The sequence below is a fragment of the Leucopleurus acutus genome, assembly GCF_964270905.1.
Source record: "Leucopleurus acutus genome assembly, chromosome: 3".
NCBI lineage: Eukaryota > Metazoa > Chordata > Mammalia > Artiodactyla > Delphinidae > Leucopleurus > Leucopleurus acutus.
Genome location: NC_139145.1, coordinates 61,256,070 through 61,268,322, shown reverse-complemented (window position 1 = coordinate 61,268,322; position 12,253 = coordinate 61,256,070). Strand labels below are relative to the sequence as shown.

General features: G+C 38.0%; 1 protein-coding gene across 2 annotated transcripts in view; it reads left to right on the top strand.

Moving 5' to 3' along the window:
• Window positions 1-167: 167 nt before the first annotated feature.
• PKD2L2 (polycystin 2 like 2, transient receptor potential cation channel) overlaps window positions 168-12,253 on the top strand; it is a gene marked incomplete at both ends in the record, with an annotated part of 38,706 nt that continues 26,620 nt past the window's right edge. For both annotated transcript variants that reach the window (XM_082834972.1, XM_082834971.1), the window contains 5 exons: window positions 168-198; window positions 896-997; window positions 2,618-2,751; window positions 4,445-4,701; window positions 7,238-7,459. In XM_082834972.1, coding sequence (XP_082691098.1) covers window positions 168-198; window positions 896-997; window positions 2,618-2,751; window positions 4,445-4,701; window positions 7,238-7,459 — 746 coding nt within the window. The remainder of the gene's footprint in view (window positions 199-895; window positions 998-2,617; window positions 2,752-4,444; window positions 4,702-7,237; window positions 7,460-12,253) is intronic.

The following is a 12,253-nucleotide window of genomic DNA, read 5'->3' as shown; positions in this document are numbered from 1 at the left end:
AAAGCCTTTCCGTAAAGGCCTCGGTGCGCAGGCGCGCTGGCATCTTCTAGCGCCGCTTGTTCCCATCGTGGAGCCTGGGGCTCGCGCAGGCGCATGAGCTAGGCGCGCACCGTGTGAGTATCGCGCAGGCACCGCCGGCGGAACGGGCGTTGTCGTCCAAGTTTGCCATGGCTGAGGCGTCCCGGTGGCACCTAGGCGGTGAGGGGGTTCCTCTAGGGAGTGGGTGGGGCAGAGCAGAATGGGCTATTGCAAATATCCTGCAAGGAAGTCTGTAGCCCCACGTGTATTCACGTGAGAGATGACCTCCAGAACGGTTAGCCGTCGCAGCCTCCGCTTGAGAAGCGGAGAGGAACTGTGGACCCATTTCACAGACAGGAAAAGTGAAGCCCTGAGGGAACATCTCGCCCCTTGCCGGAAGCTGGAGCTGGGCGCTGCCACATGCTGTATAGTAGCCTTCTCTAGGCCGGCCTTGGAAAGCCTTTGTTGATCTAGGGAGTAGTGGCCTTGGCAGAACCCCAGGCTAAGTCCTTTTACCCCCTCCAGCAGGAGCCAGCCATCCCAAGAAGCAGAGTTAACAGGAGGAGAAAACGATTAGGGACAGAGGAGGGGGTTTTGTTTGCTTTGTATTTTGCTTTTTCATTTTAAAACAAGACTGGTGAGGAAACATCCGGGTTATAAAATTCATTATATACGGTCATAAAATGATTGCCCACTATCACCATGGGAAAATGTTAGTAATTAGTCCTTCTTCATAAAAGTGGGAGTAAAAACATAACCAGAAGCCACTGGAGCTTTCCTTCACACAGTGTAAACAGCTAAAAGCGCCTGTGTTTTTCCATCCCTATTAGTTATATATATTATAAATTAAGGAAAATTTTTGTTTTATATCTCACAGGAACTCCAAAACATAAGCTGCATTACAGAAAGGAAGTAGAAATGAGAACCACACTTCAGGAGGTCTTACTCTACCTTATTTTTTTAATAAACTTATGTATATGTAAGTACACAGATGTAGATGAAGACACTGTTTGAACTAAGAAGTTATGTGCAGATGAAAAACAAAACATATGGATTTTATAAAACCATACGCTTTCAGACTACTGAAACCCCTCAAAAAATAGTGACACATTTTAAACATCTTAAATTCATTTAGGTTGACATTATTTCCAATTCTTAAGGGGCACAACTTTAGGTCACAGAAGTAATAAAAAGCTTTCATAGTCAACACTGATTTAATTAATTATTCCTTTCTGTTGGCAGTTCTGTCTTGAATATAATTATTCCCTTGAGTTGCCAATTCTTGATTTCTTTTAGAGCGATACAGATACATTAGCTTTGCTCTAGTTTCATAGGTCAAACTACAAATGAGGCCTAAGAAGTTAGTCTTGATGTCTGCTTTGTTCTTTTCCCTGGCCTGTTGCAGAGTTAATAGTAAAATATGCTAGTTCTGAGTCACAGAACATATGAATCAATGCAGATCTTTAGGGAGAACCAGGAAAACATCTCAACCTACATTCCTCCTATCTGTGGGTCAATATCATTGACTTAATCAGTATTAAAGAGCATTTTGTCTTTACAGCACCCAACATATAGTAGATGCAAGCTCACTGACTGGACTTATGTTGGTACAGCATACATAGTGGCAATTATATATCGCTTAACTAATTAATTGGTATTGTAGGGGTGAGCTTGAGTCAGATCTGGATTAAAAAGACAGCTTTAGCCAACTTTATAAATTAAGATATTTTAGATTGCTTTTTAACTGCTTATTACAAACCATTTGGGGAGTGGAAAAATATTTAAAGATTACTCATAATCCCATTATTCAGGGATTTTTTTTAAAAAACACCTTTTCATAATTAGGAAAAATTGGAAACAAATCTCCAACAGGATTTGTTTAATTTTCGGTATATACAGTGAAATACTATGCAACGTTAAAGAATGGCATAGGCTCATGTGTGCCATGGAATGATGTTGAAGATATATTATTTCTAAAAATAAAGGCCTTCTAGCAAAAAAAAAAAAGACATATTTAGTATATACCCTGCTCTAAAACGCACCCACCCACCCCTAGGAAGAGTGAGAAAGAATACTAGTTAATGTTCTTCTCAATCTTATCATGTGCCAAAACATAGTTTTAAATGTTCCACATGAATTATCTCACTTACTTCTCATAACAAAACTATGAGGTAGGAGATATTATCCCTATGGTGGGACTCAAACCATTATCTGTTTGATTTTAAAGTTCATAGCCTAAACTACTCACTATATTATGTTGCCTACTCTCAATATTGGGAAAAAAACCCATCTTGCAGAATAGTATGTATAATGTGATCTCAGTTTTATAAAAATAAAGTTATTTTCTCTGTAAGTGTCTATGCATTTAGAAAAATCTGAAGAATATATGCCAAACCTAATTCTAGCAGTGGGATTACAGGAAACTTCTTCCTGTTTTGTATATTTCTATTTTAGGTTTTTTTATTATTGCTCTTATAATTAGAAAAATAAAATTGAATTTTCAAAACAAAATTGAGAACAAATTACAAGTACATTTTTAATCCTGATAAAAATTGTGTTTTTAAATGTAAATTTTTAAACAAAAAATTCTTCTCCTTAGTGACTTTTGGGATGGTAAACCCACATATGTATTACTTAAACAAAGTTATGTCATCTCTATTTTTGGACACGTCTGTGCATGGTGAAGAAAGAATCAACTTTAAGTCTATTCGCAGCATAACTGACTTTTGGAAGGTAAGATGTCATGTGACTGTGGATGAAGTAGCTTTAGGCATTGCATAAACAAGCCCTTGGCACACATAGTAGGCACTTGATACATATTTATTGAAGGAATGAATAAAAATGTCATTTCTTTAAACTATTAGAATCAATCAACCACTAAGTGTTTATTGAGAACCTGTGTTCTCAGTGTGATAGAGTTCTTGTAACTTTAAAAAAGTGATATTTGTTTTTTTTAACATTATCGTTGCATTTGGGAAATAGATTTCTTATGTGGGAGTTAGGATCCAAAGTCAGTCTAAAATTGTATACAGTGAAAATTACCGTTAAAAATTCCTTAAATTGGGCTTCCCTGGTGGCTCAGTGGTTGAGAATACGCCTGCAGATGTAGGGGACACAGGTTCGTGCCCCGGTCCGGGAAGATCCCACATGCCGTGGAGCAGCTAGGCCCGTGAGCCATGGCCGCTGAGCCTGCGCGTCTGGAGCCTGTGCGCCACAACAGGAAAGGCTACAACAGTGAGAGGTCGCATACCGCAAAAAAAAAAAAAAAAAATTCCTTAAATTGCCCATAAATTAAAATATATGTGATTTTGGTATACAGGCCTATACTCTTGTGTGTGTGTTACAGTAATGTACAGTATATAATAAAGAGTACATTTACAAAATATAATTTTATAGTGTTTTTAATTGCATAAGAGTATCATTCCTTTAGCATTAGAACAGACTTGTTTTTTTTGTTACACTTAGCAAGATGTTCACATTATGAGGAAAGAACAATTAAGGGAACACCAGTTTCAGGTATCCTATGTCACAAACATTGGGACATACAAGGAAGAGGTAGGGAAGGCTTTCCAGAGGTGATCACAATTCAGTTGAGTTTTAAAGGATGAGTAACAGAAGACCATCCTAGGAAGAAAAAACGATATGTACTATAAGTAATGCATCATGTGGAACTATGTTTTGGCATTATAGGAATATAGGAGATGAGGTGGAAAAGACCAAACTATGAATTGAACAGAGGTCTAATCATGAATGCCATGCTAGGAATTTGAAACTTATCAAGGAGACAATGTCATTTCCTGAGAGTGAGAGAAGTGTGAGATAAGGCAAATGATTAGAAGTCATTGGCTTAGGCCAAGTGAAATATGAAAGAATGATAGGAAATTTTCCCTGAGACAAGAAGTGGAGCCCAACTGCTTCTTTTTTACTGTGCTGTCTTGAGGTATGTATGTGGCCAATGGCAAATAAGACAAAGGCAGGAAAGAAAAAAAATGAACCCTAGGCTTAGGATCTCTTAGAAGGAGCACATAGTGACAGAGACAGAAGCAGCAGTCACCACCACCAGAGTTGGAGAGGAAAGGGGGGACACAGGTAACTTCGAGGTGAAGCCATGAATTGTGGCTATGACCAGTCCTGATATTCATGTATTGGGGGAGAGTTTTCAGTATACCTCTCGGAGAAGAAGGGTTATGGAACTAAATGAGTTAATACCCGTAAAGTGCTTAGAGCAGTACATAGTAAGTACTCAAGAAATGTTAACCATTTTCGTTATCATCATCAACATCATCATTTACCATTACCATTATTAATGGTAGCTTGGCTAAAATCACTGATTTTTATATTCTTATGGATAACATTATGAATGTAGATTCTGTTATACACTTGACATGAAATATTTTTCCCATAACATTTATTTTTCTATATGAAGTTTATGGAAGGACCCCTTTTGGAAGGCCTGTACTGGGACTCATGGTACAATAACAAGAGTTTGTATGACTTAAAGAACAGCAGTCGCATCTACTATGAGAACATACTTTTAGGAGTCCCCAGAGTCCGTCAACTAAAAGTCCGCAACAACACGTGCAAGGTCCATTCATCCTTTCAGTCCTTGATGAATGAATGTTATGACAAATACACTTCTGAAAATGAAGATCTGTCTGATTTTGGCCTTAAATATGATACTGAGTAAGTAGTATAAAATTACATGTAACTTTTTCTAGCAGTTACCATTGTATCTTCAAACAATTGTGAAAACATATTTATTTTCCAAATAATACCAACAGGGGCCTGGCAGGTAAGGAGACTGTTTCAGTAATAGTATCAAAAGAAGACTCCGAGATGCAGTGTTTAGAAAAGGAAGAGTAAACCTGGTTTTTTTGGGTTTTTTTTTTGCGGTACGCGGGCCTCTCACTGTTGTGGCCTCTCCCGTTGCGGAGCACAGGCTCAGGACGCACAGGCTCAGTGGCCATGGCTCACGGGCCCAGCCGCTCCGCGGCATGTGGGATCTTCCCGGACCGGGGCACGAACCTGTGTCCCCTGCATCGGCAGGCAGATTCTCAACCACTGCGCCACCAGGGAAGTCCACAACCTGTTATTTTTTTTGTTTACCAAAGGATGTGAAGTGTTTTTTTTCCAACTGTGGTAAATGAAGTGCTAAGTCATATTGGACACAGGGCAAAGCGCCCATTTTTGCTTTTACAAAACTCAATCAGCTTTTCTGGCTCTGGCAAGATGCCCTCAAACACATTCCAAATGCTTCTTGGGATCCCTAGGGAGTGTCTTTGGTGTACTCTGTTGCTTTCTCACTCTGGCTTACTTCAGTGATATCTTCTATTGTCGCCAATGTTGAAAAGGGGCAGTTATGTTTTACAGACACTGCATCTGATGATACCCGCCAAAGATCTTACGGCCTTTGTTCTCCAAAGTGGCTGAGGCTACTGCTAGTGTAGACTCATGTCTACACTTTATATTGAAAATGTAAAAGCCCAAAGCCACTGACACTACCCCCGCTTAACACAGAAGCTGCTGGTATCATTGCTTTTAGGGTCATATGAAAATCATAGAGGCAAAAAATATATCTTTTTTAAAATTTGATATTTATCAGTGATGAAATATTTACAAAGTCCACCCTTTCCTACTCATAATTCCCACTCCAGAAGCAGCCACTTTTCGTTGTTTCTTCTTGTATATACTTCCTATTTCTGAATAATATGCTTATACTATTTCTTGATTTTATAGTTTTAAATATCTATTGTCTCTGTCATGGAAAGTGTCTGTCATATATCCCTCTTATGCCACTCCCTCCACATATACACTTCCTGTTCCTCTTAGCCTGTAGTTATACTGTAATTTTTGTTAATCATTAGTCGATGTTTATTTTATAAATATGAACAGTGATTACATTTCCTTTCTTGAACAACTACCTCTCTACCCCTAGGATTGATCATTGCTTTGTGGGTTTTGTTGACTTATTTTTTCTTTCTATGAGTTTTGGGTGTTCTTGAGGGCAACAAAGTGCTTGTATAATTCTTATAAACCTAATAAATTCATAAGTATGGTGACACATTCTCTTAAATATTATACTATTATAACAGTACTACACACTATTTCCCTTTCAATGAAAAATTACAAGATAAGTCAACTATTAATTACACATTTAAATTTGATCTCAAGACTAATCTGTTAAGTATTCTAATATTCCAAATTTTCATAACAACTACAAATAATTTAAATACCAAAATTAACATTATGGATTTAGAATTTTAATGTGTCATTTCCTGACAAACAAAATAAGAATCAATTTGTGCTTGTTTTTCTTTCTAAAATGTAACATTCATTAATTAAAACCAGTATAAAAAATTGGAAGTAGGAGAGGGTTGGTGTAATAAATGTTCTTGTTTCAATTTAACAATCATATGGAAAATGCTCAAACATACAACTATGGAATTTTCATTAAAAATGAGTATTTTATCTTAGTGTTGTCACTTTTCTCTTCTCTGCTGAAAACAAACATGGTGTTACTAACAGAAAAACAAGTTTAAGCAGAGCATCTTTGGATAATTGTTCAGATCTGTTTTAGGAGACTGAATAGGGACTAAAATGAAGAATCAAAGCTTTACTTTTTGATATTGCATAACTAAGTTAAAAGTAGAAAGAATGGAAACAAAATTTAGTTATACAGATTTTACTTTGTGTACTTTCATTAAAATAAGATACCTATATAACAATATAGACATTGTAACAAAGTTTTTATTTATTGGGCATTTATAAATGGTATATGATCGTTAAAACACAGACTGTGAAGCATCTTTTTCCCCATACTGAGACAGATATTTCTGAATCAAAACCCTGGATATTTTTGTCCTACTCAAAGACTAAAGATCTCGTCAGATAACAGAGACAACATGGTAAAGAAAAAATCCGTCATTATTTTCTAGATTTCAAGTTCCCTGAGGCAACAGATGGATTAAAAAAATTTTTTTTCTCATAGTATGTAGTCCAGTGTGTTGCCCACAATAAGCACTAAACAATGAAAACATATTCAATCTTAATCCTTTTAGCTTAATCCTTAACTCACCATCTTACTTCAAAATTACTATAATACTTATGAACTTAGTACTTTTTTTTTAACTACTACTTTCAACCAAAGGTTAACTTAAATTCTTAGATACTTCTCCGTCAGGCTTTCTCATCTCTCCATTATTCTTTTTATATCTAACAGATGGAAGTACTCTCCTCCTATTATCAACTCCCCTTGGCATTGGGGATTTACTGGTGTTTACCGAAATGGGGGATATATTTTCACTTTATCAAAATCAAAATCTGAAACCCTAAACAAGTTCATTAATCTTCGAATGAACAGCTGGATCACAAGAAGCACTAGAGTTATTTTTATTGATTTTTCATTATACAATGCTAATGTAAATCTGTTTTGCGTCATCAGGTGAGTTACTCAAAACCTCTTATTAGTATACTGAATTTAAAAGGCACCCAGAGCCCTCATTAAGGTTTCCAGTTTGTGCATGTTTGTACTGAGATTAAAATCATAAGCTCCAAAATAAATATAATGTAATTCTTCCAATAATGATAAAGAAGAAAGAGCAACATCATATTCATTGTTTCAGGATATGTTCCGAAACATGGAGAATTACATACAATAGGTTAGTTTTATATTGCTTAAGAATATGTAGTCTTATTTATTGCCATTCTGCAGTTGGACATATCTAACATTTAGTCCTAATGATTTCTTCCTTTAAATCAGATCATTCAAATCTGTTGATTTCCTTTCAGAATAAGCTTCTTTATTAAGTTACTCATTTTTGTCTCAAGAATGAACAATTTAAAATTCAAACAATATATAACAGTAGCCAGCATCCCAGAAATGATTACAGCCAATGGTGATTTGCAAAAATAGCCCCAATTCTTCACATCTTTGCCATGTAAATTTGCAGTGACCTGTCACCCAGGGCAGGGTGCACTGCCCCAGAACTTGATTCTGTGTTCAACCAGGTGACTTTCTTTGGTCAATGGAATGTCAGCAGATATGATACAAGCAGAAGCTTGAAAAGGGTTTGTAAATTAAAACGTGCCCTCTTGCACTTCTGCTATTGCATGAGAAGGACATGCCTGGGCTAACCTGTTGGACCCAAGAAAAAGATGACAGACATCCCCTCTCACAAGGAGGAGGACAGAGAACCAACCAAAGAGAAAAAAATTATTTCTGTAGGTCTGATTACCTTAGGTAATCTGCCTAACCTGGACCATGCTATTTGGCTTAGGCCTGGGTTCTAGAATCAAACACTGTCAAAGCAAATAGGATTACTGTGATTGAATCTGCCTGGGGATTGAATTGGCTTCTGCAAAGGGATCTGAGAATGGGTGAATGCCTGATACAATTAGGGTTCTGTTAGAAAGGAGGAATGGGATAATGAACGCTGGACAGGCAAACAATAGTGTCCACTAAGTCTCAGTGAGCCACTTTTTTCTCATGAGTCTTACATTTTTACTCTGGAATATGGAATTGGCATTTACTCTGATAGGGGAATTTTCCCCCTGTGCAACAGTGATGGTGAAACATAATCATGGCCTTTAAAATTTGTAAAAATGAAAACAAATGAATTACCATCAGCAGCCAATGGACACTTTACCTTTTATGTTATAGTATTTTCTTTCAGGGAATCAGCTTCTTACCAACATTTCCACCCTTCCCGATAGTCCTGGTAGGGATAAAGTGAAGAATACAAATCACTTCTATGTCCTAAATAAGAATAGAAACAGTGGGGTATTGGCTTAAAGTCGTATGAAGAACTCCTTGTAATACTAGATTAAGTCCATATTTTCTGTCTCTAGGTTTTGTGCTTATTCTATGTTACCTTTAATTTTTTTGCATATTTATTTATTTATTTGTCTCTGCTGGGTCTTAGTTGTAGCATGCAGACTCCTTAGTTGCAGCATGCATGTGGGATCTAGTTCCCCCACCAGGGATTGAACCCAGGCCCCCTGCACTGGGAGCACAGTCTTACCCACTGGACCACAAGGGAAGTCCCATCTATGTTACCTTTTAAAATGTTATTTCTCAGAAACTTTAGCAGATTTTGAAACTTTTAACTGGTAGTATATCTAATCAGTAGTTGTATGGGAGCATATTGCTTACACTAAGACTTTATCCACTTATTTTCCCTTTGTACACATATCTGGCAAACTAAACTGAATACTCATCATTTTTTGCTTTTTGTTTACTAGTCTACACTTCAGATCAAAATACTGAGTTTCTTTCACTTCACTCACTTACCCAACATTGCGCACATACTATACGCAAGGTGTAAAAACAAATTCCTGTTTTCTATTTGTTAACTGGTTGTTTTGTTCTTGGTTTTGGTGGTTTTTTGCTTTTGGGGCCACACCTTATTCCAGTACCAATAAGATTTGCTAATATCTTTAGGTAGGAATAATTACATCATGGCATTGTGATAGAGATGCTGGTTCCTTAAATTACTGTCAATTCTTAATTATCTGCAGTTGTGGAGAACACTAGAAATACAGTGAACTGCCTCAAAATCCTTTTATATTTAGTATTGGAATTAATTTTTATATTTCTATTTGCATATAGATCTTTGTGTCCAACATCCAGTGCCTAAAGTTAAACAGAAAACATTTGCTTTAGTAAAATATGTTATCTTGACATTTAGAAGCAAGAAGTATCTCTGATAAGCTAAAGGGGGAGAGTGTATTTCCCTCCTCTGAAATATTAAAAAATTATGTATTTTGTGGGGGGAGTCCTGACTAATAACAGTAACTAACAGTATAGCATGTTCTTGAACATCATCTTGTTCTCCTGTAGGGATATATTAGTATCCCAGTTATGAATGAGCAATCAAAACACAGAGTAAAATGAATGTCTAGCTAAAAATCACATCTTTCTTTCTCATTTACATTGGTCTTTGACCACTGGGAATTTTCAGAGTACCAAAAAAAAGTGGAGCATTAAAAAAGAAGTAATGGAGAAAGTGACGTCACGCCAAGGGCACTGGCTCCCAGAGGCGCAGGCAGGAGTTGAGGGGCTAGGGCTCTTTGGCACCTAGGTTGAAACTAGTTTTGTGTGTCTGAGGTCTCAGCTGGGAGACTTGAAGACTGGGTCTGTGATCATCTGAAGGCTCATCCACTCACAAGTTGAGTGGTTGATGCTGACGGGTGCTGAGGAACTCCATGTGATATTTTCACGTGGACTAGTTTGCACTTCCAAAGAGCATGGTAGATGAATTTGAAAGGGTGAAGACTAGAAGTAGATTTGCAATATTTTCCTTTGGCAGAACAGAATTCCATTAGAGCAACTTTCATTGTTAGAGAGAGGAGAGAGAGAGAGAAGCCTCGTTTGTTGACGTCACTTGGTTCATGAAGCCTTCACCTAGAAGTGAAGCTGCTGAACAAACCTTGAGAAGAATCATCTCCTGCTTCAATCTGCTGCTGGATAGGAACTAATCAGAGAGACAGAGAGGCAGAAGACGGAGAGGACGGCGTCCAAGGCTTTCGTGATCACAAATCTCACCTCCACTCCAACTCCCTTTATACTTTTCTTGCAAAAATAATAATATAAATAAGGAGGTGGTGGGGTTTCCAAAAACAAAAATCATAACCTTCAACCATCTGGGGAAGGCAAAAATCCCATCCACCTCAACTCTCAGTTCGAAAGTAAAGTTGTACCGCACGCAATCAGGATGTTACTTAAGAGTGCTCTTAAAAGAACATATGGGGCTTCCTTGGTGGCGCAGTGGTTGAGAGTCCACCTGGTGCAGTGGTTGAGAGTCCACCTGCCGATGCAGGGGACACGGGTTCGTGCCCCGGTCTGGGAAGATCCCACATGCCGCGGAGCGGCTAGGCCCGTGAAACATGGCTGATGAGTCTGTGCGTCCGGAGCCTGTGCTCCGCAACGGGAGAGGCCACAACAGTGAGAGGCCCACATACCACAAAAAAAAAAAAAAAAAAAAAGAACATGTGTGTGGCTGAGAGGGTCATGGTGCTCTGGGGTGGAAGAGCCGAGTTCAGGACATTGGTCCACCAGAGACCTCCTGGCTCCACATAATATCAAACGGCAAGAGCCCTCCCAGAGATCTCCATATCAATGCTAAGACCCAGCTCCACTCAACGACCAGCAAGCTATAGCACTGGACACCCTGTGCCAAACAACTAGCAAGACAGGAACACAACGCCACCCATTAGCAGAGAGGCTGCCTAAAATCATAATAAGGTCACAGACACCCCAAAACACACTACCAGACCCAGTCCTGCCCACCAGAAAGACAAGATCTAGCCTCATCCATCAGAACACAGACACCAGTCCCCTCTACCAGGAAGCCTATACAACACACTGAAATAACCTTAGCCACTGGGAGCAGACACCAAAAACAGCGGGAACTACGAACTTGCAGCCTGCGAAAAGGAGATCCCAAACACAATAAGTTAAGCAAAATGAGAAGAAGGAGAAACACACAGCATATGAAGGAGCAAGGCAAAAACCCACCAGACCAAACAAAGGAAGAGGAAATAGGCAGTCTACCTTTAAAAGAATTCAGAGTAATGATACAAAAGATGATCCAAAATCTTGGAAATAGAATGGAGAACATACAAGAAATGTTTAACAAGGAACTAGAAGAACTAAAGAGCAGACAAACAATGATGAACAATACAATAAATGAAATTTAAAATTCTCCAGAAGGAATGAATAGCAGAATGAGGCAGAATGGATAAGCGACCTGGAAGATAAAATAGTGGAAATAACTACTGCAGAGCAGAATAAAGAAAAAAGGATGAAAAGAATTGAGGACAGTCTCAAAGACCTCTGGGACAACATTAAATGCAACAACATTCAAATTATAGGGGCCCCAGAAGAAGAAGAGAAAAAGAAGGAACTGAGAAAATATTTGAAGAGATTATAGTTGAAAACTTTCCTAATATGGGAAAGGAAATTGTCAATCAGATCCAGGAAGTGGAGAGAGTCCCATACAGGATAAATCCAAGGAGAAACACGCCAAGACACATATTAATCAAACTATCAAAAATTAAATACAAACAAAAACTATTAAAAGCAGCAAGGGAAAAATAACATACTAGGGAATCCCCATAAGGTTCACAGCTGATCTTTCAGCAGAAACTCTGCAAGCCAGAAGGGAGTGGCAAAACATATTTAAAGTGATGAAAGGGAAAAACCTACAACCCAGAAACAAGAAACATCTCAAATAAA